The sequence below is a fragment of the Phaethon aethereus genome, assembly GCF_964289735.1.
Source record: "Phaethon aethereus genome assembly, chromosome: 17".
Lineage (NCBI taxonomy): Eukaryota > Metazoa > Chordata > Aves > Phaethontiformes > Phaethontidae > Phaethon > Phaethon aethereus.
The window spans coordinates 11,405,683-11,423,249 of record NC_138593.1 but is presented as its reverse complement, the minus strand read 5'-3'; the positions used below and the strand labels follow the sequence as shown (position 1 = coordinate 11,423,249).

The following is a 17,567-nucleotide window of genomic DNA, read 5'->3' as shown; positions in this document are numbered from 1 at the left end:
GGCCCATATGTGCTTCCTGCAAAATTTTTCATCACAGAGATGTGTAGAAAATGTCATGCAGGATTCGACCAGTGGTCTTATCAATGATATGAAAACTAAGCCTCGGTTGATGAGGACTTAAAGGAAAACCAATTTGAAGTGTTCTGAACATGTCAGAATAAACATGATTAATGGAGCCAACTCTAATTTTTATATAATTAAAATAAGAAGTTGGCTTGATGTCTAACAGTAATTTCTTTCTTCTCTCTGTGTGGCTGGAAAGTTACTCATTAAAAATCAGCTTCCTCAAATCTTATTTTTCATCTTCTATAACCATTGGAAAAAGCCGATTATTTGAAGAAAGTATAACTCCTCATTTTGGAGGGTTTTCCTTTACACATCTTTGATGCATTAGAGTAAATGAAGTTGTGCTAATTACCATGTTAATGTGTTCTGCTGATTAATCTGTTCTTCATGTGCTAATGTCCTTCTGATGTGCAAAGGGAAGTAAGATAAATAAAGCTGATATTAAGACTCTCTTGTAGAATTTTAGACCAGGTAGTAGCAATACACAGTGTATTTGGGGCAAAGGATTCAGACATCTTTAAATTTAAGGTACTCAAAATGCTTAAATTACAAGCCTGCTCATACACGATGGTCCATTCAGGCAAAGATGACAGATAAGCACTCTGAATTGTCATATAGAGGTGATGTGATGTACTAACTAGACAACTAGTTTAGAACAACTGAGAATAAGACTGTCATGGTTAGCTTCTGGAATTGGTTACTGTAGATGTCCTGTTCTAGTTAATTAATTTCATGCATGTGGATTTGGGATGGATTTACAAGCAGGTGTTAGAGCACAGAGATTAAAAGCATACAGTTAGAAGGCAGGTTTAAATAGGAGCAAAAAAGAGGGGAAGTTGAAATACTGTATAGGAGATCTTGAAAACTCAGTAAAAGCTGCTGTTCTGAAAATGTGTATGTTAATAGTGTTCTGGGAATCTAAGGAGAGACAGGAATGAGTGGGATATCAAAGCACATTTTAATTGGTATACTTCATATACTGTTTTTTTGGGTGTTAGCTTTTTTGTGGTCAGAGTTCCAGTTGTGGAATTTTGCAATTGTTTGCAACAATTATCTATTCAACTTCTCCAACTAAAATACAATGCTCTCCTCAATACACCAGTACCAATCCTGACCTATACTGAGTCATGCTGGTACTTGTGAATTTTATCCAGATCTACATTGGTTCAACTATGTATCTCCCTTAAGCAGGGTTAGAGTTAGGAAGGCATTTAAAGATAAATATAGAATCAGTAAAAGTACTTAAGAGTGAGTGACTGCAAGCTCAACTGTCCCAGGCTAACATCCCAGGAAACTTCAGGAACAAATATGTAAAATTGTCATCCATTGACTCTGTCCAGTCTCTATACCTTTTTCTCTGATGCTAAGGGATTAACAACGATTGCCGTAACTCTTTGTCCTTCCATACAAGCATGTTTGACATTCCCAGATGCCTTCACATTTATGTATTGGAAACTGGTGAAAAGGGATCCAGTGTGATGCAAGAACATGCCTAATTCCTAGACACTGTTACAGAACTGTAGACACCAGAGATGCATACCAGTGGGGACTTGGATCTCAAAGCAAACACATAGACTCTACCTTTCCACTTGTCAGCCCATCATAAATCAGAAGAGATATGTAAGTGACTTTAAACATGTTCAGAGAGAAAGCTATACAAAATACAGAAACTAAGATTAGGATAGGCCACTGCGACAAAAAATTAATATACAAATAACAGAAGAATAGTAATGCCTCTTGCTAAACAGAAGAGTCTGAGATCATTACACTTGTTTTTGCCACCTGAGGAATGAAAGCCTAGGTATAGAATTTATTTCTCCCTTCTATCCTCCCAAATAAATGTTCTAAGAACAATGTTTTTTTCATGTAAATGTGACATGCTAAGAAACGTAAAAAGCTGAGCTTTATTCTTTAACTATATAACCCTTCTCCAGTACTGCAGCTGACGTAATTGTCCTTATCTGTTTCTGTGAAGCCCCCGCCTCAAAGTATTTATGCTGTGCTATATCTCAATTAACATTATTTAAGGATTAGCTAGAACTATTATTTGACATAATTAATTTCTATGATGGAGAGCTACTGGGAGGGTAAAGCAAGATCTCACTGAAATTACTGGCTGATAATGACATTTGACAAGACAAAACAATAGTTTAAGTTCTCAGCAATAAAACAGTATCTTACAAAACATGTAGTATCAAATCTATATGCATTTATAAATACACATTACACATTAAAATAGAAGTCATGTAAATATAAGTTTATATTTTTCAACCGGAGCAGTACGAATGAGACCCTCTGCATCCTGCTGTATATCTATGTAAGTGAACCCTACCCTATGATGTAGGTGATGTGGGGAAAGGAAAAATACATTTTGGTAAATCCAGTGCTCCATTTAAAATACTTAATTAAAGATTACTATTTTTGAGTGCTGAAATGTTCTTTGTCCACTAAAATTTCTGCTGTGATGCTTAAGAAAGAGAGAAAGCAAAATACATGATGTTGCAAGTAGTTGTAGTCCAATTTCTTTTCTCACAAAAGCTAGAGTTTCAGCATCTGGCTTGGATCATTCTGTCCCTCTCCTAGTAGTGTGGAATCATACTCTTCAATATGTATTTTAATGCTTTGTCACATCTACATTGAAATGCTAGTAAGTTCATGCAGGAAAAACTCCCAAAGACTTCTAGAGCAACATTGAAAATGGAATTTGCGAGACTTAGTCTTATTAAAATGTAGTAGAAGTTATATTTCTATAATAGGCTCTGAAATTTTTCTTAAGTCTACCTCTGAGGGTATCTCAGAAGCATGTAGTTTAGTTTCTAAAAATACTCACTGAAGACCCTCTAGACACAAGTAAACAGACAGGTGCCAAAGTGGGCTCAGGCCAGCATACGATGAGGAATCCATGACATCTGTGACTCTGCTGCCCACTGTGCTCAGAGCTTAGTGGGAGCAGCAAGCCCTTCCTGGAAAAGAGGCAAGTTATCACCAATCAGCTATAAGTAATGTGTTTTCCCTCTGTGAGAAGTAACTGCTTCCTGCTGTTGCCTTCTGCAGAGTTCCAACTAGTAGGCTTAAGCCTTAGTTTGGGAAAGGATAATTGCTCTAACAGTCACTGAAAAGCTGTCAAGCCCTTGCTTGGGATGGCATTTCCTGTGCTTTTTGTATGAAACATTTACCTTGTAGTCACTGTTTTAGTGCATCTCAGAATTTCCTGTATTAAAAATGGAAGAGAGGAGGCTTAATAACGCTTAGGCTGGCTATGGAAAGAAGCTTACAAAGTTTGTTGTAGTAGTGCATCACTTATATTAAGCAGGATGCAGGTAGTATGTTTAACAGTACTGTTCTCCAAGGGGAAAGAAGATCTGTTACTGTATTCTGCAAAGATCCCTAACTCTCCCTTTTACAAAACTGTGGAGCAAAATTAATCACCTCCTTTTGCTTCTTAATTTTGTTATTTAAATGTTCAGAGCAAACAGAAAAGATGAAAGAAAACTCAGGAGGACATCTGTCTGAGTACAAGATACTGATATAAATAGAGGGAAAAGTAGTGTGAGTCTCTTTCATTTTCTGCTTCAGGAAAACCAGTCAGAACAGGACTGTGCAGGAAAAGCACTGCCATAAGCTCTTGCTGAGGGAGAAATTGGGGCATAGCTCAGCACTGTTTGTTTTCATGTAGGTTTAGATAATAAAACAGAAGGCTGAAAGGGAGATTTGATTTATTGTTGTTCAGAAACCACATTTTCTTAGGTCTGCAAGCTTCAGCTGTCCCAATGTTTTTGCTAGGGTTTTAGATTTTTGCTATTCTTTACATATTTTTGCATCTGTATTTTCTGTTTGGGATAATAAAAGGTTTGTAAGTCTAGAAGAGGAGGAGAAAGCGAGTGGTTTTCAGCAAGAAAGCAGCGTCTCTCATTTCATTCATTTCTTTTCTCATTGTTTAGCAGGTGGAAAGCACAGATTTACAGAGCTGAACTGGATCAGCTGAAGAAGTGGGGGAAGAGAAACAAAACAAGTACAGCACCATTGAAAAGAGCTTCAAGCTTCAGCTTTATCTAGCAGCATCACCACAGCAACCAGAAAATACAATTAAAAGACAGGAGCTAGAGCAGAGAAGGTGAAAGTGCGGCTCCTTACCTCTGAACAGAAGGCAGCAAAATAATTATGCAGAACAGAAAAGAGTATTTGATGGATCTAGCCAAACTGTGGCAAAGGGAAGTGTCCCTTCATTAACAGGAATGTGCCACTGTTTATGCACTGGAAAGGGGAGTGCCATGAGATCTGTTGAAGAGACTATTTCTGTGGTCACATATCTACATATGTTTGCACCCCTGCTGGGACTGAATTAGGTGGTACAGGCATCTTGGACTGTCAGGTATTGGATAGTGACTTTTTTTTTCATTCAAGGTGTACCTGGCACGAGAACTGAAAGACACTACAGATCTTTCTCAGAGACGCAAACAGAGTGAGACAGTCTCCAACCTTCCCCTTCTGTAACTGCCTGCTATACCATGGGATGTCGGCAAAGCTCTGAGGAGAAAGAGGCAGCGCGGCGGTCCCGTAGGATTGACCGCCACCTGCGCTCTGAAAGTCAGCGACAACGAAGAGAGATTAAGCTCCTTCTCCTGGGTACCAGCAATTCTGGGAAGAGTACTATTGTAAAGCAGATGAAAATCATTCATAGTGGTGGCTTTAACTTGGAGGCTTGCAAGGAGTACAAACCTCTGATTATCTATAATGCGATTGACTCCCTCACACGTATCATTCGGGCTCTAGCCACCCTTAAGATAGAATTTCACAATCCTGACAGAGCATATGATGCCGTGCAGCTTTTTGCCCTGACAGGGCCTGCTGAGAGCAAAGGTGAGATTACCCCTGAGCTTCTGGGAGTCATGAAACGGCTCTGGGCAGACCCTGGCGTGCAGGAATGTTTTTGCCGCTCCAATGAGTACCACCTAGAGGATAATGCTGCATACTATTTAAATGACCTAGAAAGGATTGCAGCACTGGACTACATCCCCACAGTGGAAGATATTCTGCGTTCTCGGGACATGACTACAGGGATTGTAGAAAATAAATTCACCTTCAAAGAGCTGACTTTCAAAATGGTGGATGTGGGTGGACAGAGATCTGAACGCAAAAAATGGATCCACTGTTTCGAGGGGGTTACAGCAATAATTTTCTGTGTGGAGCTGAGTGGATATGACTTGAAGCTGTATGAAGATAACCAAACAGTAAGTGCCCCTTCTGCTCCTTACTCTCCTTCCTTCTCTTCCCTTCCCCCTCCCCAGTCTTTGGCCTCTTTTTCTCCCCCACCTCCCTACTCTCCCAAGACAATAATCCCTGAGTTCCCAGCCCCACGTGTGATCTCCTTCCCCTCACCTCCAATCGGCAGTAAAAAGCCAGAAGCTATGATTCCTTTATTTGGATAGTTTTCCCCACTGGACAGATTTTAAAATTTATTTATTTAATATTATTTTTGGGAAATGGAGGTGCTCTTAACATGATAACAGATTTTATTTTTAGTGGTTTTTTCTTTTTTTTTTTTTTTTTTTGTGCCTTTTTGCTAAATGTTCACCTGGTTAAGTGTTATTCCAAATAGCACTTAAAAAGGCAGGCAGTAGTGACACCCTGACGTACATGGATGGTTAAACTGGACACCATGGTTTGCAAGTCCTGGAAAATTTTGAAGTTAAAATAGTAATAAATAACAATTTTTCCCACATTTTTTCCAGGATTTTTACTCAGAATTTGGGATAAAATTAATTTAAAAAACAATAAATCAGATATAATTTTTAATAAGTATGGAGCTTTTAAAATTTTTCTTTGTTTTTGTTTACATGGCTAATTTGTCTTGTTCAATGAATAACTATTCCTCTTTAATTCTCTTTAATGCTGTTAGCTTCTGGTTTTCACAGCATACTAATACAGTAACTATGGAAAAATATATGAACACTTATGCATATGCAACTATGTGTTTGCTATCACATTCAGCTTGCCTGAGTTAACCTGTGTAGGGTTTTACTTGAGCTTACTTTTTGACAGCCTTGTAAAACCTGATGCTTAAGAGGTAGGAACACATAATGATTCTATCATCTAGTGTATTTAAAACACGCTGTATTTATATTTGAAAACAGCTGCCTTTCAGGAAGAATGAAAATCTATACTGTAAAATCAGAAAGTTAACCTTAAAATGCTTCTACTTCTCTTGTACTCCCTTACACATCTTAAATTGTTCTACATTTTAGAAAGCTTGTTCACCAGTATCAGTTCGTGGAGCACTCCAGAACACCAAAATCCTTGTTCTTTTACAGCAGGTGCATTACGTAAGTGTTGTTGGGAAGGAAATTGTTCCAAGAAATTTTTATATGATGTTTCAAATCTAACTGGATCTCAGTAACTTTACAGAGGGGATCTTTCAGCCAGGTCTAATGATCTAGTTTTGGCAGTCCTCTGTGGAAGAGGATTGCTAATCATCCGTAACTGTTGTTCCTTATCAGACGATCCCACTCCCTCACCTCCCCATTTATGTGTAGCACACACATTTATAGTAAAGTTTCTTTACAGAATATCTTAAGTCAAATGTAGTATATTGCACATGTACATGTAAGAGCTGCATCATGTGTGTGACATCCTCTACTGCTTGTTTGGGTGTGACACCACTTTATATAGAGCTGTCTATTTCCTTTTCCCTTTCTGCCCTAAAATAAGAATTTCAGAGAACCCTTGAAACTCTCACAACTGATCATCCACTCATATAGACTTCTCTAAAATGATAAAGTGGGGGAACAGGTTGGGAGAAAGGGAGATTCCCTCCACAGACTCACTGGAAGGGAGTACTGAAGCTCTACATATAGATGCCTGTTGCGGTGCAGATCTCTTTGTTGTGAATTTTCTCTACCCTGAAAAGTTCCAGTCCCTTGTCCTGGAGAAGGGGCCAACTGTGACCTTCTTCACTGTTGTTTATTTTGTACTGGACTTGTGTAATGTCAACATAGTTGCATACCTGATTTTCTCAATAAAAACTGCTTATTGAGAGGTCCTGTGCTCTCTGAAGATGCCAACTGCATGGTCACGGTTTTGATAATGACTGGAATTAACTGCAATGGCTTTAATAGCTAAATGTGAAAACCTCCACAAAATTATGCATATAACACATGCCATTCACCAGATCCCTGAGGCAAGGTGAGCTATATCAGTACCTGAAACAACGTCAGTGCCTTCTATCTAGTCTGCTGTTCATACAGTATCACTTATTGTAGAATCACGGTACGGATTGAAATAGTCAAGTGACCCAGGGGGATTCCACAGCTCTGGTGATAGGAATTTATAGCAATTGAGGTGGAGAAACTCCATGAGACAGAAGTGATTAGAGAAAGGAATTCCATAGGTGATACTTCTGACATATTTTCCAGAGTTTGTACTGGAAGTTGGCAGCAGTCTCTACCTCTCTAAGGTAGAGTTGGAGGAAAATGCTAATATTTCCTTACAAGCCATATGAAAAATGCACAAACCAAAGAGAAACAAATATCTGACAAAACCTGTAGAGCAATACTTCCCAGAAATCTCACCCTTGGCTTTTTGTTTGCTTTTTTGTTTTTATTGCCATTTCTCTCATTAGGGTCTTTTCTGCTCAAGTTCTAGGTTCTGCAACCAACTCCTTCCCTCCAAAGCAGCATAAGACTAGATTACCACTGAAGAAAATAAGTGAAACTATTCCCTTCACATTCCATGCATGTAGGAAAGTTTTTTTTTTATGTATGGCTTTATACAATCTCTTATAATTATTCGTACAGTGATGTAAAATTATTTCAACTCATTTGTACTTCTAATTACTTTGTCAGTATTTTTTGTCAGTTTCTTTACAAAGATTTTTCCTATTAAAAGGGAGCTAAGCAATAAGTTTGAGAAGCAATTATACTTAGGTTTGAACCAAGACTACAAAATAGTTTCCAGAAATATTCCCTTTGTTTTGCAAGCTTGTCTTACATGTTTGAATCCCTTTTGCATGCACTTTCTATGATTCTTCAAGTGAAAAAAACTTATGGTGAAGAACATTAACCTAAGATGAATTTTGATAACACTTTTCAGAAATACTTGAATTTTACTGCAAATGAAATACATGTTATGAGTACTAAATCTTTTACAAAGATTCTTCTTACTAGAAGGCAGCTAAGTGACAGGGTTGAGAAGCAATTATACTAGGTCACGGGAAATATCAGACCAGAGAAATTTATTTTAAGAAAAAAACAGAAAAAAAGATTGTTACCTAATTTTTAGTACCTTTGTTGGATTTGTTTAGATCTTTCTGTCGTGCCTCCATCATTGTCTCCACGTGTCTGAGGATATTCTATGAGTATGGAATTCTCTTTTAAATGATTTTTGCAATGATATGGTATTTCCAGTAATCCTTGTTGGCACTGTTTGAATTGGCCCTTTTTTGTTGGTATAGCTTATCGCATATATATTTCCCTAGTCTTATCTTCTGTAGTGATATTATAGCTTATCCACTGCGCTTCCATTTTCTTCTCTGTACTACACTAACTGATTCACCATTCGCTGTCCTACATATGGATTTATGCTTCATTGTCTGGGGATTCTTGTCTTGGCATTAGTGCATTCCTATTGCAACGGACTTCTGTATCTGATTTTTGTTTAGTAACCTCCTCTTGACATGAGAGGAGCGTTGCCCCTAATTCTTTCTCTTCATTTTCAGAAACATTAGGAAAAGTGTTATCTTATTTATATCTAGACCCTGACCAGGAGTTAGTGGTTTCTTGCAATTCTCTAGACTTCTCCTGCCTTTTTATGATCAGTGGAGAAATCAGAACACAGATGAAGTATGTGATAACAGTCATCTTCCTGAAACTCCTACTTATGTGGCAAAAGGAGAGGGACACTAATGGCATTTCAGAGGGAACCTGACTGTACAATCATAAAGGCCCATCCTTCTTTGGCTGTTATGCTTTATCCAAACATCCATAATTTTACTGTGTAGAGATGGCATGTTCCAGGTGTGCTGAATACACAATACAGCATTAAACAGCTCTGAGAGCTAAAATATGAGAAGTACCTACATTGTTAGATCACTTGAACTGCAACACTGAGACTGCCACCCTTGAAAAAAGCCCTATAAATAACAGTGTTGCTGAGTCTAAAATGCTTCTTGGTGTAGTATCTATAGTGAAGAGAACTATTAAATAAAACTAGTCCACTGCCAAACATAACTTAATGCTTGATAGAGCATGTAAGACTGGCTGATTTACAAACTGTGGAAGTTGAGCAAACGATCTATATGAATGTAGTAACTTCTGTACTTCCTGTTGACAGAAGTGGATAAATGCTATGCAAGAGCTCTGTCTTTACTGAAGACACATTAAAATAGTTATTGACAAATATGGTAAAAATTGAGGGAAAAATGAGCTAGTTCTGCATACTGGTAGGTCCTGAATATAGCTAACTTGTGAAGTCTGTTCAGGGCGAGAGTATCACAGTGACACCAATGTGCAGAAGGGAGGGCAAAAATAACGCCCGAACTATCAGTTGCCTGGACAATTTTTCCTTTGTGTGTAATTTTAAGAGATAAAATAAGTTAAACTTTATACTGCCTGGAAACAAATGACAGAAGGGGAAGACAGAATTTTTCTGTCACTTTTGCTCTTCTCCTGCTACACTTTATTCTGGGTAAGATCACTTGCAGAGACACAATCACCTGAGGTAACAGTTTGTAGATCTGGCCAAGCCAATATTTTGACTTGTCTGTTAAACATATGTGATAATTAGCTGCTTACTAAAGAGCAAGATAGTGAAAACTACAATTATTTTTTCTCCACCTTGTGTGCTTTCCTCTGTCACTCTCTATAACAATATTTTTCCTGCTTATCTAAGGGTTATCTGCAAATGTGATCTGTGTCTGTTTAAATTCCACAACGTCTTACATTTTTCTTTGTACCTAACATGTCATAAACATAGCTTTATCTTTCCATGCACATAGTTAGTGTGACTCAACTAGGTTAACAGCCACCTCTTGTTTTGACACAGTTGCAACATTGGTTTGTACAATACCTTTGGAATGCTATTGATTTATTATAAGATTATTATTCCTGACCAGAACTCTGAGAAGGTTGCATTAGGTTTTTATATCCCCATGCTGACTTCTTCTCTATTATATCAAATAAATTACTTGTCTTAATTTTATTGGTCCTTAGCAGCTGATTGACCCATTCTGTCTTTTACTACATTTTAACATGTCATCTCTGGCCTTTGATGTTAAATTATCAAGCGATCTTTTTTTTTTTTTCCTTCTCACATGTTGCATCCTGCACTTAGGAGGAGTTTCCTGTTAATATCTGTCTCATCTGTATGTAAATTTCTCCTTAAATTAATGTGTGCTAGAGAATGTTAAACGATCTGTACTCTCTCATGCCTCTCATCCTGAAAAGCGAGTCTTGCAGTTTGCAACTCTCCCCATCTGTCCATCTGTATGCACTCAGTTTTGTGTTTTGTACCTGCTATACATTCTGATGGATAGTTTTCAATTTTCTTCTACAGTGTGTAGCTGCAACAAGGTTCTAGACCATTAGAAAGATTCTTCAGAGTAAATAATGAAATGAGTTAAACTTGAATGTATGATTGAGAATTTCTGAGGTTAGTAGTTGTAAGATTCACATGGTGCAAGCATATACCAGGTAAAGGTTGTACATGTCTGCTTTTCCTAAAAATGACACTAGTTCAATCATTTTATAAATATAGCTTGTTAAAGGAAAACTACTTGCAGGTAACTTAGGTTTAGATTATTTTAATTCTTTCTTACAGCCATTGCAAGTTAATGGAAAAATAAAATTTTGGGCTTTCTTGAGGTTATTCTTTAGTATAGCATCTTGTTAAAAGGAAGATGCAGGTGAAAAAGACAAAATACTATAGCAAACAGTTCACACTGCTGTAGGACTCATGCAAAACAAATTGTTGGGGTCATAATGGAACATCTCAATTGTCTAATAACAATTTATTGGAAAGCCCTCTGTCATATGCTAATTGTATGAATTTTGAACAGAAATCCTATTTGTACCAGGAAATTTTTTATCAAGTAAACGAATTTTTAAACTTTTTTTTTTTCTGAAACCAAATACTTAAGGAGCTTATTTGCCTTTCCTGATACTTCAGCTTTTAGAGAGTACAGTGTATTAAAACTCCTTTCTGCCATGCAGCTGTTTTCCCACAATACTAACAGTCATGACAGAGGGGAAATTGTGATACATGTTATACATAGTCCTTTTAGCACCTGTTATTATCAGTGGTAAAACACATATCAGCAAACATCTTTCTGACAACATGAGTCTCTTGGGAATCTAAGAAAAAGACTGACCTAAGCCGTTCAGGTGCTTTTATGTGTTATGAAGCCTTTGCATTTCACGATATTTCACAGCAAACTTTGTGTGGGAGCAAAGCTTAAATGACTTCAGCATTGATGTGTGTAATCTTTCAGCACTGCAAATGGAATTCTAGCCTTGCCTTTTTTCATTTAAGAAAGTAACATATATATTCCCTTAGCAAAGTTTAATTTTATACAGTGATATATCAAGATTTCAGCCTGAAGACTGTATCCAAGCATATATCTTCTAAAATATGTAGTATCAGTAAAATAATAAATGTACATAAAAGAGAATGATCAATCAACTCCCAATTTGCAATTCTTTTTACTATATATTATTTCAAGTCTGAAGATTTATTTTCGGTTACACTGTTCACAGTAATTGTATGCTTCTGATGTGGATATCCACATATAGAACACACGGGACAGCAATTTTCTATATTTTGCACTTGTTGCCATATCCTGAACTTTATATTCTGTGTGACTTCAGATACTAACAAATGCCTGAAAGATGATATAACTATAATTTTTTGGTCTCTGACTAACTGTATTCAAAAGTCTCAGACTAGGTAAGGTGGTTTACTGTAATTTTTAAATTAATTCAGAGCATGACAGTACAGAGGTAAATAACATTCTAAGACATCAGGAGTGGCACAATACTCCTAAGTATCCTATAAGCTTCAGACTCGGAATAGTATTTAGGTGGAGAAATATGGGTACTGACAGATAAATAAGCAGAACTTAAGTAAAAAATCTCAGTTATTCAGTGCTATAACTGTTCCCCAATTACAAAAGGAGGACACTCCCTCCACCCCAACCTAATGCCAGTAATGCCTATCGATCTAGTGTGTAGGTAAAACCTGCTTTCTAATCACAGGCTCAAGCTAGCCACTAGAGTAGTATACACGGACACAAGACACACTTAGAGAATTGTAGTAAGTCAGTAGCAGTCACTGACTTGTCTAGTTAACTTAGTCAGTATGTGCAGAAAGCACCTCCTATCCATATCGGTTTCACCAGTAGAGAAGTTGATCGCATAAACTGGATAGCTCTATTTGATAAAGAATTAATTTGTGAAGGAAAGGAACTGAACTTCTCAGCCTCTCTCAACTGAGTTGGAAAGTCACAATCCTCTTCCCGAATACACTGTCATAGAAAAGATAGAAGTGAAATTAGAGCACTGCTTATTACAAGGCAAATCCAGGAGTGAGAAGGGGAATATACCAGAGCAATACAATGTTCTCCTACAGCAAATTGCCATCTTTGTATGAAACTCTCCAGATAACTTTATCGAAAATCACTTGCTTAAAAGCAAGTTCTTCATTTGTCCTTGTAGAACCTCTTGAAAGTAAGGAATGCCACAAAATTCTAGGGCTGTGAGGCATACATGAGAAGCATGGCCTAGTCTTTTAGAAAATATGCTTCTTGGACATTTAGAGGTTTTAACTCCAGAGGAACAACCATCCATCATACAACTTTCAATACAAAGTTGAAAATAACTTTTTACGAACACCGGACTTTAATGAGACCATTACTGAACAATGTGATTAATTTACTGGGTGCATTAACTTTTCCAGTTATTAACATCATACAAACATGCAAAAAATATTTTCTGTGCTTAGAGAAAATGTGCATTATGAGCGTATTTTATGATAAAAATTATCTCTTTAAAACTACTGTTAGGTAATTTTCAAGAAATGGTTTGTAATCAGTGTTAGGTATAAATATTTTACCATGTAAAACTACATGTATTTTGTGAGATTCCCTACTACACAAAGATATGTGGACATATATTTCAAGCATGAATGCTCAGAAATATTTCTGCTGGGAAAAACTTAAGGTTATCCTTCCTGAATGAAAGCAAAAATTTGAGGAAATTAATTAAATTCTCTGAAACTTAATGTATATGAAGGAAAGTGGCATAGTTCAAGCAACTGCAGTCTTCAATCAGTTTCTACTTCTATTTGATAAAATATGTAGGCTTCTTATGCAAATTTCACAATAAACTAAACATAACTCTTAAAAGACATCCTATGAGAAATATTAATGATATATACAAAAATGTAAGTGGAAATTCACTTGACTGTATTGCAAGGAGCCAAGATCCCGCTGAAACCCAATGCCAGGAATAGACTAATGAGGGTTGTGTTCAGAACACTTCTAGAATCTATCAAGTGGATAGAGAAGTGTTCATATCATCTCTCATAATACTGTATGTTGTCTACTTAATAATCACAGGGAAAAGGAATATGTCAATAAAAAGAAGTGAAGAAAGACTCCATCTTTATCTGGAAAAGCAGCTACTTAAGGTTATTTCTGTAACTATACTGAACAAAAAAGTAGATAAAAGCTGTAAGAACTCTCTGTGGTAGGCCACACCTGGAGAGATTAGTGGAGTCCAATTAGCCTCAAAAACTAGCAGTGATGCTAGAACAAAGAAGGAGGATCCTTACTGTTAATCCAGCTTCAGAGTGAGTTTTGGTAGCAGTGGATTTTTCAGAACTCTCTTCCATTATTACAAATTCTATTTTAGGCAAATATATTCTTCCATAATCTGCCTACCATGCCCTACCTACCTCCCCACCCCCCCCCCCAAGTGTAATTTGGCATACACCTGAGCTTTCTATATTGTTGGGATGGCAATCCAAAAACCCCCCAGGATATTAGAACTTTTCTTCAGTATGTATTCCCAATGCATATTTTTCAGTGTATCCAAAATCCTCTCTGACTCCGAGGACATCTGGCTTTGATAACAAAAAACATAACTAATGGGAGATTATTCACATGCCTTACTCCTAATATGCAAATTTAAAAGGCTCCCTAGCTTACAGAACAGAGACATCAGACATAGCTCTTCTACCTGTGAATGCAGAAAGACAATGCATCCTGAAGTGGAGGCTGACAGAATTTTTCTGGTTGCTGTTATTTGGTGGAGTTGCTACCTTACTGTTTAGAGAGCAAGAAAACAAAATGTTGATGTGAAATTTTACTTCGAAAATCCTTAGCACTCATTGTTTTTGCTGGCTAGTGAGCAAATCTCTCCTATAATGTTCACTTACTAAAACTCTCTAGTTTGGAAGTTGATAATGGAAGAACTGGTAAAAAATTTGACAAGCTTTAGTGAAGAAAATTGCATGGCATGGAACAAGAAATAGAAGTGGTCTTGAATATCAAAAGCCCTACAAGGTTTGACAGAATTAGTAACAAAGAGAAACCAAAACAGTTAAGTAGTACAACACACAAAATCATGTATCAAAATCTAAAAATACTAAGTACCTGTTTTTGAAAAGCATTACAAGGTGAATGCTTAATTGTCTTGAAGGTATTACTACTAACATCACATTACTTGCAATCATGTTTAAAATAGTTTTCAAGAATAGCTTTTCTTGTTAGTCTGGTGCATGCACAGGTCAAAAAACTGGGAGAAACTACTAACTTAGACTAGAATATGCAGAGATGTGAAAAAACACATACCAGGAATAAATGTGGTTCTTACAAAGGAAAGTCAGGCCTTCTAACGTCGATACTTTTGTGTGTGTGGATGTTGGCTGGTTGTTGGTTTTGTTGTGGTTTTTTTGTTTGGGTTTTGGTGTTGGGGTTTTTTTGTTTGTTGTTGTTGTTGTCTGTTTTGTGTGTTTGGTTTGGGTTTTGGGGGGGGGTGGGGTGGAATGAGGAACTATGCAAGGAAATTAATCCCAACGCTGATGTGGCTTTCCCTTGCCACAGTAGGGAAGGCTTGTCCTGAACAAACAACTGATTAAAGGTGGGAGGAGTAGGATCTAGTAGACGGTCCTTTCAGTGTAAGGATGCAGTAGGTGCTCAGCAACTTACACTGTTTAATATATTCCTAAATGACATTAAAAAGTTGCTGTTCAGTCTGACCTACTACTGATACTTTCAGAATTATTTTTACTGATATTTATTCTTCTACACCATGCTTCAAGAGGAAATTTCCCTTTTTCCCATGCTGAAAGACTAGAACCTTGGATAAGCTTATCTTATATATCACTATTGTCCTTGGAGATGATGCCTTGCATAAGGAATGGTTTGTTTTTCTGCATCCATTTTATGCTTTTTACAGTTCTTTTGGGTCTTGTTAATATGGAAGCATGAATGTCAGCTATCTGCCATGACTCTGGTGTGTACACTTTTGGAATTGTAGGTAGGAATTTCTTTTATTCTTTTAGAAATAACTAACTTGATTTCATTTTATGGGCAGAAGAACAATAGAAATACGAATTATGACAGAAAAATAATTGGAACAGATCTAAATATTACTAATAAGTAATATCTGCTTTTAGGGGAATGTAATCAAATGAAGCTTTATAAGAACACTAACACTAGGTCAAAATTTCTCAACAGATATGTTCCTGGTTACTTGATCAACTCTACCTAACAAATAGGATTTTTCTAAAAATTTATTCTTGTGGTAGGATTAATAAGAGAATTATACGTATTCTTATAAAAATACACGTTTTCAATCTTTTTTATAATTTCTCTTCTATAAAATAGGTACTCATGTTCTTGAAAATCTTTTCGATAAATATTTTAATCATTACTTAAATACTTTTGACTTTCTCACCATTGCCTAATGCCTTCCAGTGTGGTATTTAAGAATCTTATCTCTGCTATCATCTTGAACAAAAGGTTAACGTATTCTGTCTTATCTTAAAGCTGTTTTGGATTTTTTTGGTAGCACAGAAGCTTCTCGCTTGCATAAAGCAAAGACGCTTCCTTGCAGTCGATTCATTCTCCTTTCTTTCAAGGCTCTCAGTGCTGCCTATAGTTAAGCCTCAAGCAACACTGCCATTTTCTACTACTGTATAATGGATCTAATGCAAGTATGGTGCATTCTGGCCATGCCAGATTGTTTTATTTGGTGGCAGCAGCCAGTCAATGTCTTTCCTCTCTTCTTACAGATGACAATTCTGCACATGTGCTAAGGCCTTTACTGTGCATTTGTAGTAAACTTTATGCATTCCCAGGATTGACTGGCTTTACTGGACATCTGCAGCATAGGCATTCTCTTTGTGCACAGTGCCATGTTTGGACAGATATGGTGAGAGCAGCGGATAAGAGAGTTTGTGGTAGCTGGCTGCTGCCACCTCCAGAAGGACTTGGGACTGGGGGGTTGCAGGTCAAATGAATGATCTTGTCACATCAACATTGTCCATGGACTGAGCATTCTTGTTCTGTGGAGTGCTACAGGACTGTTCTTGGGCCTTCACTCCTCTTAATCATGTTCTCTTCTTAACTTACCATTAACTCTGTCTGCTGCCTTTTATACTAATATTCTTATAGGATATTTATACTAATAACCTTTTATACTAAACACTTCAAAATTAACAATGTGAATACAGTTAACGCATTCATTGCTGTCTCTGTATTTGCTTTCAAAACCATTTGGTGGTTATACTATTAGAATAGTCTACCTGAATTGGACAGCATTGGTAAAAGGAGGTCATTCTAGTCCCCTGACAGAAACCTTACAATTTAAGAAAATGTAAGTATATACATGCTTGAAAGGCAGTTTGTTTTTTTAAGCTATGAAGTTTTGCAAATAAAAATATTTGACCACTGAAATATACCTACTAATATTCTCAAAGGGGTAGCCTGAAGTGGCACGCAGTCTAGACTAAAACCTTTTCAAGTAAAACTTTTTTGTGTTCTTTTTTGCATTGAAACTGTTCTGTGGATGCAAGAACATAAGATATCTTATCCCAGTTTGAACCTCATTTTGCTTAAGTTACCTTTGTAAGGATCATAAGTGCATCCCATCTCTGTCAATTTTGCAAAATCCCTGAGTTGAATTACTTACATGAAAAAAAAAATCTCAGTGACTTGGCATATAGCTGTAATTAATTCTAATTCTGCTATATTGTTGTCTTTGTCCTAGCTGGTGTTTATGGCATGTTTTAATGTAATGTTTTCTGTGAATATAGTTATTCTTTATGTCATTAACTAAGATATTAAATAAGCTTGGACATTAAACAGATCCCTATAGAATCTGCCTGTACACTTGCATATATGTAGTAATTTGCATTTGTTGCTGCTGTTCTACTGCTCTTTCAGCCATTTTCAATAGGCAGAATAATCTTCATAGCTAGGAGCTTATTCTTTATGCAGGATCTCC

At 36.8% G+C, this 17,567-nt stretch overlaps 2 protein-coding genes across 2 annotated transcripts in view; one reads left to right on the top strand and one right to left on the bottom strand.

The window, feature by feature from the left end:
• The window catches only part of RSPH14 (radial spoke head 14 homolog), a gene marked incomplete at both ends in the record, with an annotated part of 100,578 nt that overhangs the window by 38,527 nt on the left and 44,484 nt on the right, over positions 1–17,567 (bottom strand). The gene's annotated exons all lie outside the window — the stretch shown is intronic.
• The window catches only part of GNAZ (G protein subunit alpha z), a gene marked incomplete at its 5' end in the record, with an annotated part of 46,723 nt that continues 33,730 nt past the window's right edge, over positions 4,575–17,567 (top strand). Inside the window, one exon of the mRNA XM_082007593.1 lies at positions 4,575–5,297. Coding sequence (XP_081863719.1) covers positions 4,575–5,297 — 723 coding nt within the window. The remainder of the gene's footprint in view (positions 5,298–17,567) is intronic.